This window comes from Lepidochelys kempii, chromosome 10 (assembly GCF_965140265.1).
Source record: "Lepidochelys kempii isolate rLepKem1 chromosome 10, rLepKem1.hap2, whole genome shotgun sequence".
NCBI lineage: Eukaryota > Metazoa > Chordata > Testudines > Cheloniidae > Lepidochelys > Lepidochelys kempii.
In genome coordinates, this window is record NC_133265.1 from 5,295,812 (window position 1) to 5,321,895 (window position 26,084).

Consider the following 26,084-nt stretch of genomic DNA (forward strand, 5'->3'; position numbering starts at 1 on the left):
CGAGTTCATTTGGTCTACGTTGTCAAAAGAGAGGAGAGAAAGCGCAAGATGGAAATATTTTGAGATATAAAGGAGTACAGCGAGTCTGGACTGCAGACAGAACAAACAAAACCGATTTAAACTTGGTGAAGCTGGCATCGGACTTGTTGACTCCAACGGCCTTTTAAAAAGCCCCACCGTAACCTGCTAACCCAGGAGAGCATCGCTCCATAGCAGCCCCTGTAACAAGGCTCATCTGGTCAAAACGTGGCTTTTTACATCATCTCCACCAGCGCAGGAAGTGAGGAAACTGCTTGCAGGCTGTGTCTATATTGCAAAAAGCAAAAGCACAATGTTTTGCTTGTTCTGACGCTCCCAAGGACTGGTCACTATGCAGTCCTTGTTAGCAATTTACGGTTCCTCAGCAAACTGCTGGCATTTTGAATACCCAATACAAAACTATTTGCTAATTTGGGTAATTTGTTTAAATAGGTTGGGTTTTTTTAAACTTGTATTCTGTGCGTCATAGTTAGATAACCATCAATTCATGAGTATAAAGGCCAATTTAGAATAGGTTGTTTTCTTTTTCTGAAGACGCTCATCCCCAACACGACCCTGTTCCACTTTCTACTTCCTCTTCTGTGATTCGTCCACACGAGCCAACCAGCCACATTGTAGTATAAACTGGTTTGAGCTGGAACCACGCTGAAGGGTTGTGATAGATAAAGGTCTAAATCAAAGAGGAGAAGGTGGGAAACATTTTTCGAGGGGGATTGATGAGGATTAATCTAATCTAATCCATTTTATGGTTTTCTTTAGTCCTCATCATTATAATACCTAAGTATTTCCCAGTCCTAGTCTTCTCTCCGATTCAGGAAATGAATCTAGATGACACTCAGTATTGTCGTCAGTTAACAAACCTAGTCACTTGGAAATGTCTCTTGTGATGGATTAACAACCCTCAATTAAGACAGACAGATATAATCAGACCTGGTCATTAAATCTATGGGAGGAAGCCAGAGACCGGGTCTTCTATAGGGTGGTAGGAGCAGTTAGTATAAGGATAGGTAGATATAGAATAGAGCAGCTTTGACAGTGTCCAATGGTCAATCAACATGCTGCTGTAACGTGTTTAGAACCCAACACTTTAACTCAGGTTCTTGCTCCGAGGGTGAAGACCCAACGCTCCGAGTCTGGTATCTCTCAGCTGTGACCGTTCTGCGGAGCTGGGAATGGCACTGAAAAGGTCCAGTAGGGGATGAACTCAACATGACTTAGCCAGAATGACATGCTGCAGGGGATAGAGGGGAAAGGGCTAACGTGACAAATGAGGGAGCCGAAAGCCTCCCATGTGACATTTTAAAGTTTAACAAATACTAGACTCAGCAGTGCCCACAGTGCTGGCCCAGCAACATCAAAGACCAAACTGTAACCAGCATTATAAAGACTTTTTGTGTTTATTTATCATACTGTTGACCTTCCAAAGCATTGCTGCAGAACGTCACTTAATAGCGACATCCCCGGCCATTTAACCACAGGGCAGAACGACGATGCAGTCACTACACAGCAACCCCGACGGAATCAAGGGCAGCTACATCACCACACGCAACTCACGTCTCCATGCACGGGCCCTGCACACTAGCATGTTGGATCAGTGTTGTGACCTATGAAACGTGCCATGTGTTCAGAGCCAAGAAGGCTGCTTGGCCCCAGGGAAAATTGGTCCGGCCTGATAATTGCTAGCAGGCGTTAAAGTAATGAGGAGCATAGGGGAAAGTAGCTCCCCTTCCTTGGTAGCTGTTGCAGGAAGAACTGCTCCTCCAACTCCTGTTTCAGCTAATGTACCCACTGACTCCTCGCTATCGTCTGGAGAGATCCCATAGAGTTCTGCATGTCTCATAAGCAAAGAAACTCTTTCTGACTGGTATTCCCTGACAGAGGAGGAGCTTTTCCATTTCCCTCCTCCCCATCTGTCCGGGCCAAGCTACCTGAAGTTGTCATGGTGTTAAATACTTGAGTTGGGGAGGGACACGAATGTCAATGTCACACTTCGAGAGTAGGAAATCCACCAGCCCTTTCAAAGAACCCAAGATTCCCAGGCCAGAAGGGACCATTATGATCATTTAGGCCAACCTCCTGCATAACACAGGCTGGAGAACTTTGCCTCGTGTTTTGTGCATTAAGCCCATAACTTCTGGTTGAAATAAAATGGATCATTTTTTTTTTCAGCTCAGTTTCAGACTAGCCATGATATAGGAGAACAGAGCAAAAGCATCAGGCTTTGACACAAAGGGTATAATGGACAAGAGGTAGGGACTGCAGACCCCTACAATGGAAGGGCAAAAATAACTCCTCTGTGCCTTCAAAGAGTCTTGAGAATAGTTAAGATGGGAGTTCTTGTAGAGAGTGTAAAGAGAGTCCCCTGACAGGATTTTGTTTAGCGAGAAAATCCAATATAAGATTATCTTCTGTGTTATCATCTCAGGCTGTTGGGTTTATACCTCCAATGGGGTTAATAAACTTATCCTTCAGAGGATTAGACTTTTGCTCAGAGGAAGAAATCCTGTGCAGACGTAGCAAGTGCTGAAGGAAATATTACAGTTCGCCTTGTCAACATTGCAGCAAAATGTCTGGAGTCCTCCACTAGGAAGTTAAGAGTCAGCATAAGCCCCTTTTGAAGGAAAACAATTAAGCCTTCTCAGGATTTAAAAGCTTCCATCTTTCTAAACCTATGCCCAAGCCAAACAAGAATGTGGGGTGTGTTCCATGTTAAGTTGCGGGCAAGCTGACTGTTAGCTAAGAGAGCTCACTCCAGGCAGGGAAGTTGGATTATTTAAAACAACAGTGCGTGACAGGAAAGCCTCTGGAAATATTGCATATAAGTTCATTGTGATTGGTATATGAGAGAGTACCAAAACCGTCAACTGAAACTGGAATTACACCTCACTTGGTATCACTTACTGCCTCTATACTCAAATCATAGAATCATAGAATCATAGAATATCAGGGTTGGAAGGGACCCCAGAAGGTCATCTAGTCCAACCCCCTGCTCGAAGCAGGACCAATTCCCAGTTAAATCATCCCAGCCAGGGCTTTGTCAAGCCTGACCTTAAAAACCTCTAAGGAAGGTTTCGAAAGGTAATCTTTCGAATACATGTGTTACATAGTCTTACGGTTTAATTCTGTCCTCAGTTACCCAGGTAGCGATCAGGATTTAAACCAATATAACAGCGTAGCATTTGGCCCTGACACTGTGCAAAGTAGAGAGATGTGAAAAAGGGGCTGGAATTTTGTCTTCAGATAATATTTCAGAAATTTTAAAATTGTGTCATCTTGGTGTGAGTTTCACCTGCCTTGATTTTAGATAAACCCACATTCCACCTTCATCAGAATTGCACGCCCCATTATACAGAACTTCTCAGATGTCTGCTGCCAATCTGAAACTGCCATTATCCCTCCAAATCTATATTTGTTCAAAATCTGGTTTAGCTTTTGAGCAGGCAGTTTGGTTGGATTACTTTCAACAGATCAGCTAGATAAAACAGGTCAGATAATTAGACAGGTAGATGTGTAGATAGGAAGAGAGATAGAAGGAAGGCTAGGCAGACAGAAAGAGAAAGATAGGCACAGACAGACAGACAGACATAGGAGACAGACACCCTGGCTTGATGACTTTACTATAAAATGAGTATTAAAAAGACACATTTTTAAAAAAAACACTGGAAGGGAGAATTATAAACTCGAAGGAAACTGGTTGTTCTTGGTCAATGTTTATTACTCTCCTCTTGTCAATTCTGCTTTGGGTACAGCCAGTCCCTTGCTTCGTAAAACTTCTTCAGGCCCTGGAGATTGACAGGTGGAAAGTACGGCCCAATTCTCTTTCGAATCCACCATTTCCCTTCGCTGGCATGTTTGCCTCCAGGTTGGCTGAATTTGTACTTGAAGTGCTCTCCTCTGATCCACCTTTGAATAAAATAAAGCACACAGTGCAGTTAGAAGGAGGTTCGAGACAAATATAGATACATGGTGGTAACACTGATACAGTGATGTTTGCAATGCGGACACTTGTCTTCTAGGAACTGGCCCAAGCCCCACCAATATCCATCAGGAAGCAATGGCTTTGGATCCAACTAGGCAGTGACGAGGAGAAAGGCCCCAGATCCCATTCATAATCCCCCAGAGCAAGGGTTCTCAAAAGCCTTCACAGTGTGGACCACAGCTAAATACAGAGATTGTCCTGAGGACACTTCCTGTCCAACTCATGTTGCTGGGCTCCTACCTTCCCTTCTATTTGCCCTCGCCCTATCTCCTCTTCCTTTCCTGTTCACAATCACTCAGAGCACCTTCACTTCTACGCACAACCACAGACGATCCACGCGGCAACTGCAGAAGTTGCTTATATGGTAAAGCGATGTTAGGGAAGTAGCAATATATTTTTAGCTCCTTTCGGTGCAAGTTAGGAGGAGGAGCCACCACTTTCAAACCAGCCTGTGCTCAGTGGACCTGAGCTGCAGAACATCTGCCGCAGAGTAGGCCTAGACTGGAGCTAGAGCTGGAGCTGGGATTTCCGGTGCAGGTGGACACACCAGCGCTCGGTCTGACCGAGCAAGTGTGATAAAACCAGACGTGTAGCGGGGCAGTGTAAGCAGCAGGACAGGCTAGCCGCCTCGAGTATAACCCCGTCTAAAACTCTAGGTACATAGTTGGGCTGCTGGCCCGTCCCACTGCCACGGCTACTCTTCTTTCTAGCAACCTAGCTCGACCTGGGCGGACACGTACCCTTGGAGTCATGCTACAAAACACGGATTCTTTTTCCTCCTCTAGAAAACAGTTTGCGATGAAAACAAGGAACTTTCACAAAAAGAACAGGAAGACTTGTGGCACCTTAGAGACTAACAAATTTATTTGAGCATGAGCTTTCGTGAGCTACAGCTCACTTCATCGGATGCACCTTAGAGACTAACAAATTTATTTGAGCATCAGCTTTCGTGAGCTACAGCTCACTGCATCGGATGCATTCCGTGGTTTTCCACGATATGCATCCGATGCAGTGAGCTGTAGCTCACGAAAGCTGATGCTCAAATAAATTTGTTAGTCTCTAAGGTGCCACAAGTCCTCCTTCTCTTTTTGCGAATACAGACTAACACGGCTGCTACTCTGAAATCCAAGGAACTTTCAGTTGATCCTCAAAGTTATTCTCCCCAATGAATACGTCTCATGACGACAGCCCCCATATATCCCTTCACCCTAACCCCACCAACTCCTGTTCCTTTTACTCCACTGCTTCTTAGAGAGGCTAAGAGTGCATGTATTTTCTGACCGCCCTGGCAGTGGATGGAAAAGTAGATTTTTTTAGAAGTGCGGAAAGAAGCATTCATCAGTCAAGCGAAACACATTTGGAGGCTGCACAGGGCATTTGGTTCTAGAGTTTTGGTTTATAAAAACCCCTTTCTCCCACCTATTGATATAGGGCATGCTGACAAGAGAGAACAACCCCACAGCCCTTGGGAGTGGAGGTCCCTATTTGCAGAGTGCATGACAGTATTTGCTGGATAAGTTCATAAAATAACTGGCAATAAAAAACGTCAAAGTCATGTCAATGCTCATTTAAAACTGCTTTGCTTCACTACTAAAATACAAACCTTGCTACTGAGCAGGGCAGCTGCCTGTTCCTATCACTGGGTCTTGGGCTGCTATAAAGTCAGTTTCTACTGCTAAAACAATCAAGAAGGCTGCTATATATTTGCCATTGAGTTTTCACTGTGGTGTGTTCACTCTAGAGCCAAGGCGCTCAAACATGAAACTCAGTTTGCAGCAAAAGACTGAGAAGGAACCTAGCTTAATTTCAAAGAAAGGGTGTGTTGTGATCAAGCCTTGAATGTTTTAGCTTAAGCCTTGATTGGTGCCCAGGTGTGAGGCAATGGGCAATAAATAAATGCTCCTATTAAAAAAAATAACAGCAACTTGTAGGTATCAATACCTATCTCTGCAGCTGGCCACCATGGTTTGCCAATATCAGTGCCTCTTGTTAATTTTTCTACCTTAAAAAAAAAAAAAAGGACAAAACACAAAGACCTTGATTCTCTGCCCCATTTGAGAGCAAGCGAGCATGTATGTTTGTGTGCGTATGAGGCTGTGTGGGGCAGCATAAGGAGCTGGTTGCAACTCCCTGATTCAGGGAGGGCCAAGCCCATTGCATGTTAGAGCAACCCAGGGGCAGCTCTAACTTAAGCCACTGACCCAAGGTTCTTATGCCAGGGTAAGATCAGGTGGAACGGAGCTCCACCACACCACCTTTCTTCACCGCACTACCTATGTCATGTCTCCTCCTTCCGCTTACACTGGGAGGCAGGTGGCTGGAAGAGGACACAGCAGAGCTGCACTCGCCATGATCCATTGGCAGAGAGCTCCCAAGCACTGGGTGAATTCTTCGTTGGCCACCTCTGGCTAGTTTGAGGCTGCTTTGCACTGCTCACATGGCGCAAAGTGGCTTAGCGGCCTGGAGAGTCTGGCCCCAAATCTGCCACATTGCACATAGTGAGTCCATGCAACCCTGCATCCCTATCAGTGCTGAACCTCCTCTTCCCTTCCTCACTCCCTTCATGGGTTTTTTACATTCACTTGCCACCTCTTCATGTAGGATATGTCTACCCGGTCATCAGGAGGCGTGACTGCAGCCCATGGAGACATCCCCAAGCTAGCTCAAGTAATAGCAGCATGGATGGCGGCCGCTCAGGTTTGTACCCGGGGTCCTGGGTGAGCTTCACTGCCATTGTTACTGGAGCGAGCTAGATCAAAGCTAGCTCAGGTACTTGGACACGTGCTGCAGTTACAGCTCCCGACTGCAGTGCAGACATTAGACTGTGAGCTCTTCAAGCTGGGGAGGTGTCTCCCGGTCTGTTCAGGGCCTAGATACACCCCAGAACATGCCTCCTCTCACTGCAGAAAGAGCCTCCAGTCCCCCACATCTCTGCACACCAAAGAGTAGGATGCAGCTCTTCAAGGCTCCGGTCACTTAAGTGTTTACAAGGCCTTACGTATCAAAGAGGTTCCTTTTAAAGAATGCAAAATAGACCCTGTAGGATTGCAGAGCAACAGCCTTTGCTGAAGTTGGATGCTTAGAAAGTTGGACACTAGGGTCTTATCTAAAATGGAATCCTCTGAAGTGGCCCACACCACTCCCTCCCTCTTCCTCAAATCCCCCAATGCTGGCCCTTTAGGAGGTCACCCATCCAGTGTCACGATGGGGGTTTGGGCAGTCAGGCTTAGCGATCAGAGCAGGGGCAGTCAGAACCAAAGGTCAGGAGTCCAAGAGTGAGCTGAGAAGCAGCAGGTCCATCACGACAACTGGCAGGGGAGCCCACCTGGTGGCACAGACACTTCCGGGAATTCCTGGGCTTAAACAGGGTGCTTGGACCAACCAGGGGCCCAAGGGAAGCTGTCAGTCTGGCTATCTGAGGCAGAACTTCCTGTGGTGTTTGTCTCCACTGGGTTTATATGATAATGCCCACAGTCCTATCATGGTTGCTGGCTAGCAGCTCAGAGGAGGAAGCCTTTCCACACCCCGCAGACCCAGCGAACCTCAAGTCCAGTCACTCCGAACCAGGCTGCGCTATCATGGATGGTGTGCCTTGCAGGGACCTTAGTGGGTTTGAGCTGTGCATGGCCCCGCCGGGGGCCCTGGCTCTGCACACTTCAGTGGGAGGCTCCTGGGTCATTGCTTTTAATAGGTAAAATATTCACCACTCCTCATGCTCAGTGCCGCAGATGGGGCCGCGTCTGCTGTCGCACAGAAACCGGGGTTGCATCACTAAATGCTAACCCACAGCTGCTGTTTTCATTATATTCAGGAGGGTTTGGTTGGTTTTCTTTTTTTTTTTTTTTTTAAGGCTGGTAAAAGTCAACTGGGGGCTGAAGTGTTACTCCCAGAGTGTTTACTTCGCAGGAGCAGAAAGTTTCCTGTTAATAATTAGACCATTACTAACCATCGAAGTTTACATGGGCCCAGGTAGTCTGCAGGCTCCTGTCTGAGATACTTATAGATGTAGAAGCTGTGCTGTTTGATTGCTTTTTTGATTCCAAAATGTATCCATCTTCCAGAATAGCCTTAATTGTTTGCTACTGGCCACCCACGGCAGTGCCTCTGTGCTGTGTTTCCAGCCACCATCAACCCAGCTGGCCCCGTCACTGACCACTTGTCTCTCAGGGAAGCTGCAGCAGATACCAGCAGATCAGATCTCCAAAATGGAACTGGAAAAAAATATCAGCCTAGAAGAATGTACCCCACAAGCACTGGGATGGACTGCAGGGAGCAAGGGGCTTGTGTCACTGTCGCATCGCAGGAGACAGCGTGGTCTAGTGGGTAGGACACTGGAGAGGTGTGAGTTGAGTCCTGGCTCTGTCAGTGACTGGCTGGGTGAGCGTGGGCAAGTTACCTCCCCTCTCTGAACCTCTTTTCCCCGCCCACCCTTTGTCTTGGCACTTCAGATGGTAACTTTTAGGGAGAGGGGCTATTCCACACACTGTGTCTGCACCGAATCTAGCACAGTGAGGTCTCGACCTCGAATGGGGTCTCTAGGCACCACTGTAATATAAATAAAAAATACAAGGTAGTATGCCACAAACACCAATCTTTGCAAAATCCCCGTGTAACAGGAAAGCATGATAATCCCTCTTTTACACATGGAGAGCCGAGTCACAGAGAGATTGAGTGATTTGGCCAAGGTTACACAGGAAGCCTGTGGCAGAGAGGGCTCCCGGGTCCCCTCGTTCATTGCTTTAACCACAAAGCCATCCTTCCCCTAGTCATGCTGGCTGTTGGGCGAGCCCTTTGGAATGAAAACTTCCCCGTCCCTTCCAAATGGCTTGCCTGCCCCGTTTAAATAATATCTATCATCTGATGTGGCGTGATCTTTCCCATATGTTGTCTGTCTATTAAAATGTTTGCTATCAAAGGGATCGGCCTGTAAAACTAGAACCGTGTGAGCATTCAGGCAACCGCACACAATTAAAGCTGCATTTTTGTGGCAGAAAGCTTGCATCTGAATACATTTCAAGCTCTTAAATGGAGAGTCTAAATAACTCTGCAAAACCCCTCCAAAACCAACAAAAAAACCCAGCCAAGCCCACTCCTTTCCCCCAAAGCTCTACCTTAATCTGGGCTCAGGCAACGTGAGTGGGATTTTTCAAAGCGGCTAAGTGATTTAGGAGCACAGTTCTCACTAACTCTCAACAGGAGTTGGACTCCTAAGTCACGGAGGGGCTTTTGAAAATTCCACCCCAGATGCCTTCTGGCTGAGATCTCTCAAAGGCACCTAAGGATTTGAGTGCCTAACTCCCTTAGGCAGCTTTGGACATCCCAGCTTGTCCTTTTTTTCTCTCCTTGGGATGGGCTCAATCTGCACTGCTCCTCCTCATTCCCTCTTCTCTACCTCCCCTCTCCTTCCAAGTGACCAGGTTATGGCAATTCTCACTCTGGCAGAAGTGGGCTGGTTCTTCTGAAGCCAGTCAGTACCATCCTGAGTGCCCCAAGAAAGATAACCAGGGCCCCTCCCTTCCCAGATGATGAACACGTAGTTTCTGCACTGCTCCTCTCCTCGGACCTATGCTCAGTTCTGAGGTACAGATCACCACCTGCCTTCATGGGGAATGAATTTAAAAATGAATGAGTGGACCATGATCAGATCTGGTTCTGTCCAGTCTAGAGGATATGTTGCCATCTAGCATAGATATACCATAGCGGTATGGGATATGGTCGAGAGTGCCTTCAAAACACTCCAGGGATAGAGATAGACAACAGGCAGTAGTTTGATCTCATTGATAATCATTTGTCAATGGTCACTAAAATGGGAGGAAGAAAACCACAAAGATCCCTCCGATATGGTATCTTGGTGGATAAATTCAAGCCGTTGGTTAACAAATGGAAACCTGGCCATGGTTTTATTTTCCCTATGGGAGTTCCATGGTGGGTGAAGATGTAGTTTTACCATGGAGCCATTGTAGTGAATGCAGTGTTTAGGTTGGTAGGCATGAAGCATGATAAACCTCCTACCAATGTAATAACCCCCCCCAAAACCAAACAAAAAAACATTTCTAATTGAAGTTTTTGCTTACTATTAGGGCAAAGGAGATTTTTTTTTCCCTCCAGGGATGATGCGAACAATTGGACAAGCCAAAAAAATGGTGATTTGTCACTTTTCATAAAGTCATTATTTTTTGTGAGGGTGGCTAACGTATCTCTTTAAAACTTCACATTTGTTTTATACATGTTTCCATAATGAGTCCAGGTGCACCAAACAATTCTTTACTGAGGAGGATTGATGATGCTGGTTTATGGATCACAGAAATTAAGCCAGGTGTCTCAGCAAAGCTTCCCTCCTTTCTCAAAACAGACAAGCTGCTTTACAGAGTTTACAAACTCTGCAGGCTGTGACTTTGGAGTCTGTAATCTCTTTAAACCAAAGCTATTCACTTTACAGAGCTTGAAAGTTCTCCTGGCTGTGTCTGCAAAGCTACTAAATTCCTTGACCCAAACTGTGTGCATTACAGAGTTGACGTTGTCTCAAGTCTACAAGGTAAGCAAGCTGGAAGCATTATTCTGATCACTAAGGACCCTCTATGGCCCTTACACAGCTAGAATGTCAGAGCTGCAGTAGCCTGCCTATGCCTGAGGATCAACAAACTTCAGAGGAAATACCCCGTAACGTAAAGTATAATCATCTCTGAGTTCTTCCTTTGTGGAGTTTACAAGCTCTTCTGCTAAAGCAGTAGTAAACTGTAGGACCTCCAGAATCATTCGTTTTAGTGCCATGGAATTTAGATGCTGTGGAGACAACACAGCAGGAATTGTAACACCTGTGAATCTTTCTCTTCCAGACTCACAGATCTAAAAGCTGCTGGACTTCATAGGCACTGTGAATCCTATGTTTCAGGGCTCATAGTGGTTATGTTCTACTCCAGAAAGGTGCTGGATTTGTTATCTAGCTGGTTGCCTCGTTCAGAATTTTACAGAATTTGCCAGCTCTTCTGGCAGGATGAACAATCATTGTTGTGAATTACTCATTCATTGCGGGGTTCAGAAAGTGAACACGTTCTTCCAGTAACATGGCAAAAGAATTAATACCCCCAAGTCCACCATATTAGAGCTCACAGAGTTTGCAAGCTTCAAATGCAGACCTGCAGAGCTTGTAACTCAACCAAGTTTCACACATGCACGGTGCCTGCAGATACTGAAACCATCAAGGACCATCGCTCTTTTTGCCAGAGTTCTCACGCATCAGACTCATACAAACCAGTGGGCTTTTAAGGTTCCATTAGAAAAACAGCTAATGTTCCTGGAACTTAGGAGCTCTGGAGAGACACCCAGGAGAGACTGCAAATTCTGAGACCAATAATTTTGGTTCACACAAATGACTGGCTTTGCTCTCAAATCCAGAACACACCTAGGATCCTAGGAACTTAAAATTCTCCTTGCAAAACCAGTAGAGCTTGTGGATTCTGTGGAATCAATAATCTGTGTTCAAGGAACTTGCTAGCTTCAAGGATGCAGCTGATGGCAGCTCTAAGTTCAACTAGATAAATAACCATCTGTCATGGATATCAGCCAGGTACCTTGAGAGCTTTGCAATTCATTTCAGAGTTATCAGCTGGGACTTCCTTTGTCAGCCACCTGACCCCCTTTAAAGCTCCTCCCGGCTGCCTGTCAATCAACTGGGGGAATTTGTCTTCATGTCCTAGACCTAGAGGTGGTTGCCACCTGCCTCCTCAGTGTTGTCCTGTGCTAGGGCCTGGCAGCAGGAAGAAGTTGGACAGAAGAAGCTTGGCACAGGACTCTTTGTGGTTGGGTGGAGGAATGGCCCCTTCAGTCTATACACAGGCTTCTACACCTGCCAGATCCTTGGCCTTTCTGGCATGCTGCGCTTTCTGATTAACGATTTTTCAGGTCACACTTACTGCTTTTAAAGGGAACATAAAAATATGGGAGTGCAAGATCAATATGCTACCCTTGTCTATTAATCTGCTTCGCCCTCAAAGAGTATCTGTGAACATGCCATATTTGAAACACAAGGGAAAAGGATGCATTTCTTAGTAAGGTTAGAAACATAAAAGATGACAGCTGGGGCAGTGATCCATCAAAAGGCTTATAGGTCAGAAAGGACCATCCCGATCAGCTAATCTGACCTCCGCACATCGCAGGCCACAGAACCTCACCCACTCTTGTAATAAACCCCTAACTTCTGCCTGAGTTACTAATGTCCTCAAATCTTGATTTAAAGACTTCAAGTTACAGAGAATTCACCATTTACACTAGTTTAAACCTGCAAGTGACCTGTGCCCCATGCTACAGAGGAAGGCGAAAAAACCCCAGAGTCTTTACCAATCTGACCTGGGGGGGGAAAATCCTTCCTGACATCAAATATGGCGACCAGTTGGACCCTGAGCATGTCAGCAAGACCCCCAGCTGGACACCCAGGAAAAAATTCTGTAGTAACTCAAAGTCCTCTCTAATGTCCCATCTCCAACCACTAGGGATATTTGCTACTTGCAGTCGCAGATGGGCCACATGCCATTGTACGCAGTCACATCATACTGTCCCTTCCACAAACTTATCAAGCTCAGTCGTGAAGCTGTTAGGTTTTTTGCCCCCCTGGGAAGGCTGTTCCAGAACTTTACGCCTCTGATGGTTAGAAACGCCCAAAACCCTCTTCTAACCACAAGAAATTGACTGCAAGGATGAGCCTTTCTCACTGTTCCAGGGAAAGGAGAAAATCCCTAATAAGGTCACGATAACTAAATACAGTACTTTTTCTTACTTTAAAAAGGGACTAACGACTTTGGTGATTATACACATTAAGGAAAGACTGATCACCTCTCACGCTTCAGGGCTGAGAGTTGCAGGAGTCAAGAAGGAAATTCTTCTTACAAATATACCCTTCCATGATTTACCAAGTGAATAATGGTTCTGGGTTACTTTTGCCTCTCTTTGAAGCATCAGGTATTAACTACTGCCAAAAGGTGGGAAACCAGAGTGCACGGACTAACAATCTGATCCAGTTGTGCAAAGGTAATATCCTTTAAGAGATCCCCCAAAAGAACCGCAATTTATCAAAATAATGAGCTGAACGACAAGCAACAGGTTAGAGCCAGCTAAGGTGAGTCAGACATGGTCTTTGGGAGATGGAGAACTCTCTATGTTATTTTATCCCAGTGACAACAACAGTTCATAAAATGTAGAACACGGACTAACAGACTACCGCTGTCAGATTCTTTCTGTAACAGCATCCAGAAGTAAAAATCCAAACAGTCTCATGTTAGAAGATCATTCAGTATCTCAGTAATGACTACTGAAATGAGAGGCTCAACATAGCCACCCAAACAGGAACCCACTCGAAACCAAACTACTTTCTGGGACAGTACAATGACACATGCCTAACCCGTGCTCCAGCACACACACTCTATCATCCCTGCCCACCCTCAGTCCATGAAATCATGTGGCCTTGGAGGGAGGGGGAAAGGCTAAAAATAATAAGCATTATTTCTTAAATCAATATTCTACAACTCATCCTGCCAGATGCCCAGTAGCAGCTGTGCCGTAGCACTTTTAAGATTCTATCATATATCAGCCTATTATGACATCTTCCAACTGTATGTGTTAAAAATTAGCAGCAATATTCAAGTTGTTACCGATCGAGGCCTAAATCTCCCAGACAGCTGTAATTAGTTCCAGAGGGTGCAGCTGTCTCCCTGTAACAGCTGAGAGTTTTTGGAGGGAAAAAAACAGAAACGGTGTTTTCTGATGGAATTAATGGCCTGATAGGGCACACGAGGGTGGAGAAAAGAAACCAAAACACGAGTCTTCTTTTCATTTAGTTTTTTTATCTCAAGGTTTCCTACTCAGCTGTAAATCAGGGAGTATGCCGTGCTGGAAAGTATAAATTCATCAAATCAGCAGAGCCTCCATCATAGGTTTTCTTGCTTATTCTAGGCCTGTTAGCAAGAGAGATAATAAATTAATCTTGGATCGAACGCCATTTAGAAAATAATGGCAGTTTTATAGGTTATTTTCCTTCTTCCACTGCCTCCTTTTTTATCTAAGATGCTTCTGTGGCTGCTGTTACTACAGTGTCTGAGCGCTTCAGAGTCTTTAATGTATTTATCCTCACAAAGCTGGTGGGAGGCAGGACAGTGCCATTATCCCCATCGTACAGATGGGGAAACTGAGGCTCTGAGAGACTAAGGGACTTGCCCACGGTCACACAGGAAGGGAACAAGGAATGGAACCCAGTTCTCTCAAGTCCCAGGCTACTACCCTAACCAATAGACCATACTTCCTCCTCCAAGAAGAAAATATATGAGATGCAGCCATTAAGCTAGTGTTTTCCAAGGTAAAGGGCGCACTCTTGGGGCTGGAGAGGCAGATGATTAACTAGCTGGAGGGTTGGAGAATACTGGCCAATGGACCTTGTGTCAAGATTGAAGAAGGGCATGATTGGTTTCACTTTTCCAAAATGGGTCTCGGCTCTCAAAAATTTGGGAACATTAAGCATAGCTACTGGATGCATGTGGATAGTCTCCTGCACCATGCACAGCTCTGCCAAAGGCAGGGATTCACAGATTATAAAGCCACAAAGGGACCCATTTAGGACTGTGTATTCTGACCTCCTGTATAACACAGGACACAGAATTCCAGCCAGTGATTCCACCACCTTCATCTATTTGCGATTGAACTAGAGCATTCCCAGTGTCAGTGGGACTCTGGATGGGTGCAGGTGTCTGTCAACATGGATCCAGTGCAGGACCTAGGCCCTAGTTTATCTGAGGTTCTGAAAGAAGAGACATTATTCAACCTAGAAGGTTTGTGACTCTCAGGAGGGTAGGTGTTGAATACATGTAGGGTGACCAGATGCCATGATATTGGGACTGCCCCAATATTAGGGGCTTTGTCTTTTACAGGCAACTATGCCACCCTCCCCCAAATAAAAGTGTCCTGATTTTTCACACTTGCTATCTGGTCACCCCAAATGTATGCTGCCAACTAACTCACAGAAACCAATGGTGACAAGGGGTCTGCTCTCCTTTCTCATGTTCTTGCTTAATTCAAATGGGATGCACAAGAGTTACTATGAGAGCAGGTAACAAAGGCAGAAAGGCTTTGAGCAGATGACAGCTTGAGCATAAATAAGACATGCAGCTATGCAGGCAGAATATAGATACAAAGGGAAGCAAACCTCCACGCCACTACTGAGATGATTACCAGCAATGGCCAAAAAGGACAAGTACAGTTTTGCACTAGCTGGATGCACCTTTGAGAGTTTTCCTACTTCCTCTGAAGCACTGGGTATTTATTGGAGATGGTTGGAAACCAGAATTTTTCATCCTGCTGGAAATTCAGACATTTCAAATTTTGTTTTTGTTCCTGGAAAGCTGATACAAAACTTAAAAAAAGCCTCTTCGATTTGGAAATATCGAATCATTTTGTTTGGATAATGTCAAAATGTTTCATTTAATAACGTTGAAACATTACATGATATAAATTAAACATAGTTTATAGATTTAACTGGGTCTTTATATTAATATTTTAACATAACTGAAAAGTCAAAACAAAATGAATTGAAATAAGGAAGTTGAAATGAAACATTTAACCTTCTCAATATGAAACAAGAAAGTCAAAAATGATTCGTTTTGATTTTTTGGTTGAAAATTTAGTTGAAATTGACAGTCTCACAAAACACTTTGCTTTTGACCAAATGGCATTTTTTGATGAAAAACTACGTTGAAATGTTTTTGACAAGCTCTCCTAGAGGCGGGGGAAGCTGTGGTTTGAGTTTATTCGGACAGACTTCCATCCATACACTCAGCGCTAATGTTGTGTGTATCTCACATGCACCCAGAGATTTTATAATGACCATGGTTTTCCAAATCACAGTATAAATCAAGTAAATGTAAAATGGAAGAATTATCATGGGAGACAGCAAAACTCTGAGTGAACCTTGTGATATGTTGGCAAGGTCTTTCCCTAGTCCAGAGTATGTCAGATGTTCCTTCAGTCTGACAGGGAGAGCCCCATGAAATACCTGCACAGTTCCTCCTCTTTACTGGAGAAGAACTCCATTATATACTTGCATTCTTCCCCGCCCACTCCTATCACAGGGAACTGGCATTATATTTGCTGTGCTCCCCCAATCCACGGGGTGATGGGATGATTCCGTAACACACCTGTAATCTCTCTCTTATTTCTATTAGAGAGAACCTGATGACATCTTTGTCACCTTCCCAACAATCCCAGTGAAGGGCTCCTCAAAAACATTAACACTTAGAGCGACATTGTGAAAATAAGCAAGAAACACAATCAATTTCTTTGAGCAATTAAATCATGGGCCTGCATCCTCCCACTCCATCTTTTCCCAAAAGGTACAAACTCCTGTCATCTGAAATTATTGGCTTTGATTAATTTAGTTAGGTAGCAGCCATGCCTCCTGGACTCCTTAACACGACAAAAAGTAATTTTCCCTCTGTTGATACTCACCCCTTCTTGTCAGCTGTTGGGAATGGGCCACATCCATCCTAATTGAATTGGCCTCGTTAGCACTGACCCCCCCCTCCACCCCCAATTAGTAAGGCAACTCCCATCTTTTCATGTACTGTATATTTATACCTGCCTACTGTATTTTCCACTCCATGCATCTGATGAAGTGGGTTCTAGCCCACAAAAGCTTATGCCCAAATAAATTTGTTACTCTCTAATGTGCCACAAGGACTTCTCGTTGTTTTCACATTTTTCAGCCACTTGCTTCAGAGGTTTCCAGTAGCCACTTCATTTTCACATACGCTACAAATGTACTGTGTGAACGAATCCATGAAATAGTATTTATATAATGTTTCTGGTTATTTCCCCTCTATATGCCTTTGACCTAACTAATGGCCAGAACCTAAGAGCTATTGACTCTAAGGCCTGATCCTCACTTGGAGAAAAAAAAAAGTGTATTCTTATCTTGTGTTAGCTAATACTTGGTAACTAACACAAGGTAAATTCCTAGTGAAGACAAAGCAGTTTATGATTTTCGTAAGAGTTAGCAGGTCAAGGAATATCTCAAGATCTCCCATAGTCTTTACCTCAACCTCTGAACTCATGTGAAAACGACAAACTACTCCATCCTCACTAAGGGTACATCTACATTGCATGCTTCTCTCAGCGGCACATAGAGTACGCACATGTGTAGCCCCTCTAGCATGGGTATAAACAGCCATCTAGATGGTGAGGCACAACCAAGGCGAGTAGACATGCCTATGCCTGGGGGTACGTACCCAAATACATACCCGACATGGCTCTCTACTCACTCAAGCTCTGTTTCTCCGTCTACACTGCTGTTTTTAGCCACGTCGTGTCTCGCTGCTTCCTGGCTACTGGAACATTTCCCTGCTGCAGGAAAGACTTCGGCAACACGGAAAGGCTCTCGCAGGAAGGGAGGCAGCGGCTAAATAGGGTTTGCCAGATCCCCGTTGCTGGAGCTCTTCCCCACTGCAGTGAAAGGCTCGGGCAGCACCAGTGCCGTTCATGGACGTGCGACATAGCTTGCTTTTCACTGCAGCGTGTAGCTACGCATAGCCTACATGCCGCAAACACTGGCGTGCCATGTAGACACTGCCTAAGATCTTCCCTCATGTTAGATACAATGTTAGCTAACACACAAGATAGGTCTTAAATGGAGCTATCCTGATTTATGCCCACTGAGGATCTGGTCCATATACATTAAGTCCTGAGGCTACTAAAGACACAGGAAATAAAACAGATGGAACACGAACACTACAAAATACTAGGTTTCAGAGTAGCAGCCGTGTTAGTCTGTATCCGCAAAAAGAAAAGGAGGACTTGTGGCACCTTAGAGACTAACCAATTTATTTGAGCATAAGCTTTCATGAGCTACAGCTCCCTTCATCGGATGCATGCAATGGAAAATACAGTGGGGAGATTTATATACACACAGAACATGAAACAATGGGTGTTACCACACTGTAACCAGAGTGATCACTTGAGGTGAGCTATTACCAGCAGGAGAGCGGCCGGGGGGGGGGGGGGGGGGGACACCTTTTGTAGTGATAATCAAGGTGGGCCATTGTCAACCGCTGGAAATGGCCTACCTTGATTATCACTACAAAAGGTGTGTCGTCCCCCCTATTCCCCCCCCACCCCGCTCTCCTGCTGGTAATAGCTCACCTTAAGTGATCACTCTGGTTACAGTGTGGTAACACCCATTGTTTCATGTTCTGTGTGTATATAAATCTCCTCACTGTATTTTCCACTGAATGCATCCGATGAAGTGAGCTGTAGCTCACGAAAGCTTATGCTCAAATAAATTTGTTTGTCTCTAGGGTGCAACAAGTCCTCCTTTTCTTACTACATCATACTAACCTCTAAGGCTCTTCTAGTCAAATAATATCAGATTAAAAGATATTGACTGTAGGAATAAAACTGGGTTTCAGGGTCTAGTTTTTTAAATTGCGTGTTGAGGCTTCATCAACTAAAGTTTACCACTATGGGATAAAACTCAAATGAATACCCACAGGTTTCCAAGCAAGTGGGTCTAAGAAATGAAAAAAGAAGGGCTGTCATTTGAAAAGTTTCACACAAGAGTCACTGAACATTTACAGTCAGAAATGAAAACAATTTTTTGCTCTTTTTGTAAGCAAAATCCATTTTTGGTTGTAGTTCTGTTTCTATGATGGTATGTTAAAACACGTGTTCATTTCTTAGCTGAAATCCTACCATTTAGATTTAAGACGGTGAATGTTTTATGAACTATCCACCGAACAATAATATTTTGTACATCTACATTCCAATAACATCATTTTGCTTGAAGTAAAGTTTCACACTCAATTAGCCTGTGCATTCAACAATGCACTCATTTTTAATCAGTCACCTGTTTCTCATTTTACATTTATCGCACTTGAAAAAATACTATAATTTTCAGAGCTGTAAAGAAACCTACAAACTTTGGTCTCAGAAATTTCATTTTGAAGGCATTAACTCATTTTGAAAGTCCCTTGGCTATTCGAGGTGTAGAGTTTCCATTAGCAGAATAAACTCTATGGAGTATGGAACTTAACGTTCTTATGGAAAACAGTCCCTTCCCCTAATTATTTAGTCTAGCAGGGAATGAAAATAATTAAGTCTCAAAATTCCCTTTAGAATGGGGGGAAAATAGTAGGAAAATTAGAATTTTTCCACCCAGCTACTGAAGTGGAACAGAACCTTGGTGGGCAGAATAATTAGCTGTAAGGTGGGGAGAGAAGGTGTGTTAAAGATTTGTAGCAGTCAGATGTAGGCTGGAGCGTATGCGTTAGTACAGTGGTTCTCAAAGTTTGTACTAGTGACCCCTTTCACATAACAAGCCTCTGAGGGCGACCCCCCTAATAAATTAAAAACACTTTTAAATATATTTAACACCATTATAAATGCTGGAGGTGAAGCGGGGTTTGGGGTGGAGGCTGACAGCTCATGACCCCCCATGTAATAACCTTGTGATGCCCTGAGGGGTCCCGATTCCCAGTTTGAGAATCCCTGGGTTAGTAGATGCCCTCAGTCTATGCATTGACTGTGGGATCATTGGAGCCTATGAGACCCAAAAAATTATCTTTCATTTTCAACTATTGATGTCAATGTTCAAATTAAGGTTTTGTGGGGAAAAAATTGGTGTAAAACCAAGAAATTAACTAGTGTTTTTTCAAAAGTGGCTAGTAATTTACGGTGCCTGAGTGTTTTGTGCCCAATTTGAGATACTTTAAAGAGGTCTGACTGACAGAGGGTGGGTGCTCAGCATTTCTTACAGTGATAGACTCAAGGAGCTCAATCCATGCAGCATAAAAAAGAGAAGGTTAAGTGCTGACTTGATCACAGTCTATACATATCTACATGGGGAACACATATTTAATAATGGGCTCTTCAATGTAGCAGAGAAAGGTATAAACACGAACCAATGGCTAGAAGTTGAAGCTAGACAAATTCAGAATGGAAATAAGATGTAAATTTTTTAATGGTGAGAGTAATTAACCATGGGAACAATTTACCAAGGCTCGTGGTGGATTCTCCATCACTGACAATTTTTGATTGGATTGGATGTTTTTCTAAAAGCTCTGCTCTAGGAATTATTTGGGGGCAGTTCTCTGGCCTGTGTTATTCAGGAGGTCAGACTAGATGACCATAATGGTCCCTTCTGGCCTGAGCATCTATGAATCTTTTTATCCTCAAAATGGAAGGAACCAAAATCACAAATCCAAACACTCCTGAATTTCAGGAAATCCAGATCCAAACCCAAACATTGGCAAATTTCAGTGTTCTATTTTGGATCATAAAAGAGAGATTCAAACTGCAAATTTGGATCTGGATCCAGATTATGGGCTTGGATTTGGACCAAAATGAGAATTTAAATTATTATTTATTATTTTACATCACCCAAAAGTGTATTGGGACCCTCAGAGTATAGTAAAAAAGCACACAGTCAAATAACTGTTTATACGGAGGAAAAGTGAAAACGGAAACTATGATGGTATAAAACTGGTGTCACTAAAGTGATGAATCAAGATGGTGTTCTACAAGATATAGAGGACCATCTATTCAACAGATGGCATCAAAGCAGTTATAAAATCACTTTCAGGACCCACTGGTGATACAAAACCATCTGCCTCCTTACATATAATATGTACTGACCATCACAGAAGAGTTTACAAAGTAAGAGAGCTGCTAACGTTGATAATGGTTTGTTTTTTTAAAATACATAAATCATCTATTTTCTCTCCTTCTGCAGAACACAGTAACTGATCACAGCCTGTAAAAAATTAATATTAACCCAGCCACATCTCACAGTTATTCTCTTGTTTCTAAACTCACCCTGCACTCGGTTACATGTTTTTGTTTTAACGTGATAATGCTGAAAAGTGCATGAAAGATGTAAACATGCAGCTCATCTTTTATGAACACGCAACAAGGCAAGAAATAACGTGTATTTCTCCTTGATTTTTAAGTCGTTACTGCTTGTTGTTAGAGGAGTTTTTGGTGTATAATAGGAACAATGTTTATGGCACTGGGGGTATCCTGGCAATAAACAGCTTTTGGGATTATCAAACACTTTGGCTATTTAATCAACTGCAAGAGCTGTTTATTGCCCACAGCTGTCAGATGGTGACAACTTTTGCTTGCTGCCAACAGGGGTGCCTGATTCAAGCCAGTGTCTAAGGGCTCCAGATTCTGTTAGCAACCCACAGAGGCAGCCAGCCTTCAGGACTTTTTAAAAAAGGAACCATGCTGGAGAACTTGAAGGGTATGTCTACACTGCAAAGAAAGACCAGGGACATGGTTGCGGCTGGCACAGATCAGTGGATTTGGGCTCTTGGGGCTCTAACATTGCAGTGTAGATGTTCTGGCACCGGCTGGAGCCTTGGCTCTGAAGCCATGTGGGGGAGGGAAGATTCCAAATGTTGACACTGCAATGTTATAACCCTGCAAGCTTGAGTCAGCTGACCCCTCTCAGTCAGCTCTGAGGCTTGGTGCTGTGGGTTTTTTATCCCGGTGTAGACGTGCCCAAAGGGTTAACTCCACACAGTTAAAGCCCAAGCATTCAGACTCTCCGCAAGTGGAGTCTGGTGACATCAGGGATGGAAATCCACCTGCATAAACCAGGCCTGGTGAGCTGGGCGGCCGCAACAAGGCAAGAACACAGTGGTGTTCTCTGGTGGCTGTTATCCCAGCTCATTCTTGACAATTGTGCAGTAACATGAATTCAGGCCCATCCCCCAGCAACCTCTCCCCGTGGCCTCTGCAGAGGTATCCCTGCAAGGCCAGCTAGCTGCAGTGCCCCTGTGCAGCCCAGATACGGGACTCAATGGTGGTGGTGGTGGGGTGTCTTTGATGGCTAGGGCACTTTCCAGCAACCCCCTTGAAAAACCCTTGCTGAATGAAGGGTAAGTATCTTTGGAGTCCAAAGGTTATGGATTATTGGGGGCCTGGATGATCACAAGACAACACAATCAGGTGGCAGACAGGAATGGTGTTTGGGGACAAGACATACAAAGTGGAATTGCAGGGAAATATCTAGAGAGAGGTGAATGCAAATGCCCTCTGCCAGGTATGCAAACCCCAACCTTTCGAAGCTACGCCCTGAAGAGAGAACCGCAGTCTGCAGATTGCCTGGTCCAGAAGGCTGGAGAACAAAGGCCCAAGATATATAAAGAACCAGGCTTATCTGCTAAGCTTATTCTGAGGCTGCTGTCAACTGGGAACCACAGAAAACCCCCTTGGTGGGGTTTGAAGGACTGACTCCTGCCACAGCCCCCACTGGAGCTGGGGGTGGGTGGGGTGATCTCTGGTAAGCTTATTAGCATGCAGTTAGGTTCTTTTATTGTTTGTAATAGGTTTTCTCTGTAATGCTTTCACCTTAATAAAAGATGTGCGTTAGAAAAAGCGGTCTGGTAACTTGTAACCGCTGGCAATGCACTGTTCATAGCCTTCAAAGAGTAAGCGATGTGCAGGCTCTGGCCTAGTTAGGCAGTCTGGCTTTCCGGCAATAGTACAGTGTAGGGCAGGGAACTGTGTAGCCTGGAAAAACTCCACTCAGGAAGGAGAGAGACAAGCGATCTCTGTCCTAGAGAGGTGATGGCTGAGGATCCAGGAGCCTAGAATGGGTGCCTTTGCTATACCAGAGAGAGGAAATACAGAACTGAGAGAGTGCCCTCCGCACCAGGGTGAGTTTCACCCCTCCTGCATTATCAGAGAGTTGGCAACGTGCTCCGTGCTATTAATTAGCATAAGAAGCTGCCCAAATAGATACTGAGTCCAGTGGTGCAGCCATGTTTTGCTTAAGGAACACAGTACATCAGAGTGAAAGCTCACAAAAAAACCCAAGGAGTGATGGGGTAACCAAATTCCACCAGAGAACAGGCTTCACATTCTACTCCACGTTCCTTTTAATACTGCCCAGGGAGACAAGTTGGGCAGGCGACATAAGTGATCTGTTCCTCATTTGTAAAGCTAATGAAGGCAGGGCTAATCAGAGCCGAGAAACCCTCAGTAAACATTATTAAAGTTGTATCATTCAGCGGCAAGGGACGCCCTGATATATCCCAGTGTGCCTTTTGCAGGAAGAATTAATAGAAGTGCCCCAAGAACCCCCTTGGATTACATCCAACATGTAATTATTTTGGTGTAACAGATCTATTGATTGTGTAACTGAACAAACTGTGATATTACCCAATAATACGCCTCGAACAATAAACTGGAATTTATGGGAACTCTGTTAGGTTTGTGAGTCTCCTGGCTATGGGTAATACTCCATGCACTAAAAGAAAAGGAGTACTTGTGGCACCTTAGAGACTAATGCACTATGTATTGTCGGAGCCTGTTCTCAACAGTATGGCACTGTCTCTTGGTTTACTTCACATTGCTAGTGAGAAGGGAAGGTCAGAGGCTCTGAAGAGAATAAATGTATATTTCCAAACCATGACCGTCTTCCATGTAAAGTCTTGGATTGTAATGGCTGGAGGGTAACGTGGGCACACTAAAGTTGAATCTACGTTCTGGGTTCTGCTAGGCGAGGAGATGGTTTGGTAAAATCAAATCTGAATTTGGTCAATCTGCCTGAAAATCTTCTATAGCACCTGTCCATGCAGTATCTAAGCATCATCTGGATGAATGAGATCAGCAGAGCAAGGTGTCTGAAGGATTTTAGGAAAACAGAAGACTCCCTGATATTAGGAAGCTCTGGTTTATGTTGGTGGGAATTGCACACAGGTAACCTCAACTCCAGGTGATCTACCTTTTGGTGTAGAAGGAAGATTACATATAATGATATATATATTATGGCTGTCAATCGCAGTTAACTCACACGATTAACTAAAGAAAAATTAATGGCGCTTAATCGCAGTTTTAATCACACTGTTAAACAATAGAATACCAATTGAAATTTATTAAATATTTTGGATGTTTTTCTACTTTTTCATATATGTTGTATTCTGTGTTGTAATTGAAATGGAAGTGTATATTATTTTTATTATATTTGCGCTGTAAAAATTATAAACAAAGGAAATAGTATTTTTCAATTCACCTCATACAAGTACTGTAATGTGATCTCTTTGTCATGAAAGCGCAACTTACAAATGTAGATTTTTTTCTTACGTAACTGCACTCAAAAACAAAACAATGTAAAACTTCAGAGCCTACTAGTCCACTCAGTCCTACTTCTTGTTCAGCCAATCGCTAAGGCAGACAAGTTTGTTTACATTTACAGGAGATAATGCTGCCCGCTTATTGTTTACAATGTCACCAGAAAGTGAGAACAGGCGTTTGCTTGACACTTTTGTAGCCGGCATTGCAAGGTATTTTTGTGCCAGATATGCTAAACATTTGTATGCCCTTTCATGCTTCGGCCACCATTCCAGAGGACATGCTTCCATGCTGATGACGTTCGTTAAAAAAAATAATGCGTTAATTAAATTTGTGACTGAAGTCCTTGGGGGAGAATTGTATGTCCCCTGCTCTGTTTTACGTGCATTCTGCCATATATTTCATGTTCTAGCAGTCTTGGATGATGACCCAGCACATGTTGTTCATTTTAAGAATGCTTTCATTGCAGATTTGACAAAATGTAAAGAAGGTATCAATGTGAGATTTTTTAATTTGTAAGTCCAACTTTCATAATAAAGAGATTGCACTACAGTACTTGTATTAGGTGAATTGAAAAATACTATTTCTTTTGTTTTTTACAGTGCAAATATTTGTAATAAAAATAAATGTAAAGTGAGCACTGTACACTTTGTATTCTGTGTTGTAATTGAAATCAATATATTTGAAAATATGGAAAACATCCAAAATATTTAAATAAATGGTGTTTTTTTTATTGCTTAACAGTGTGATTAATCGGGATTATTTTTTTAAATCACTTGACAGCCCTAACATATATATATGTTACATACATATATATGTAATAGAAGAACAGAGTTTGGTATTCCGATGGATAGTCTTAGGAAGCTTTAAGTCCCTTCTCAGATAATTTGGGGTTCTCTGTGTTAGACCTGAAAAGGATGAGATCTCCTTCCCAAGAACGTTTAGTTCACGTAGGTGTTGTGAATCTGAACCCGTTTAATGCACTTTGACAGCATCAGAGTATGAGTGAAGGGCCAGATATTATTATTAAAGCTGATAGAAACTATTCAGCCAATGTTTTTTTGACAAAACAGACATTTTTTGTGAAAGATGTCCCTTTTGTAGCAATTCTTCAGGTTTTGGTTGCTGGTTTTCGGTTTTTCAATGAAACCCCAAAATTCCAACAAAACCAAATAATTCTGCAGGAAAATAAATCACTGATCACTCTATTATTTCACTGGCCACCGGAAATGGTATTCTTGCTTTGACCACGCAAAGCGATGCTGGCGGAATGTTGTAAAGTTCACAGGCTGCACCAACAGCCAAGATTTCTGCGCAAGGGAAGAAATGCTTGTCCCTTGATGCAAGTGCCCGGGAACTATCTCTACCTAAGGACGGCTGACCTACTGTAAGTCAGCCCAAGGAGCAGTAGGAAGGTGGTAAAGGTGTTTAGAGAGTACATTTTTCAGCAGGCATAGCTCTACTGAAGGGGTACCAGTGTCCCATGACATAAAATGCACAATAAAAAGAAACAATGTTGACACCTCCAAGCTATAAAGAAGAATATTGTAGATGGAGTCTGGCTACACCTGTCACCTTTATAGAAACAGCTTACCTTGGCGGTGCCTTGCCCTCAAATGGATTGAACGCGATCAGCGACAACGCTGCCTCTTCACTGGCCAGCAGCTTTCCAGCCAAGTGGATTATCCATTCATTCTGTTCGTAGGTCTGGCAGAAGAGGAGTACGTGGGGAGGAGAGAAAAACAAAGCAAACATGTTAGACTGTTGGACAGAGAATAGATATTAAGGAATCTCATGTGGTCTCTACCAGCTGCTGGACTTGCTGTGACAAGCTGGAAACCCTCAGAGTTTCTACTCAGCAGATCTGCCTGGTTTGTCAAAAGCAGAGCTTTCTTTCTGAGCTAAACCAGTAAGCCTTGCACTAAACTCACCTCGCCTAGAAGTGATTCCTTGC

General features: G+C 43.8%; 1 protein-coding gene across 2 annotated transcripts in view; it reads right to left on the reverse strand.

Moving 5' to 3' along the window:
• Positions 1 to 1,446: 1,446 nt before the first annotated feature.
• The window catches only part of LMF1 (lipase maturation factor 1), a 349,579-nt gene continuing 324,941 nt past the window's right edge, over positions 1,447 to 26,084 (reverse strand). For both annotated transcript variants that reach the window (XM_073361771.1, XM_073361772.1), the window contains 2 exons: positions 25,725 to 25,837; positions 1,447 to 3,942 (listed from right to left, as the gene is read on the reverse strand). In XM_073361771.1, coding sequence (XP_073217872.1) covers positions 3,768 to 3,942; positions 25,725 to 25,837 — 288 coding nt within the window. In that variant the 3' untranslated portion in view covers positions 1,447 to 3,767. The remainder of the gene's footprint in view (positions 3,943 to 25,724; positions 25,838 to 26,084) is intronic.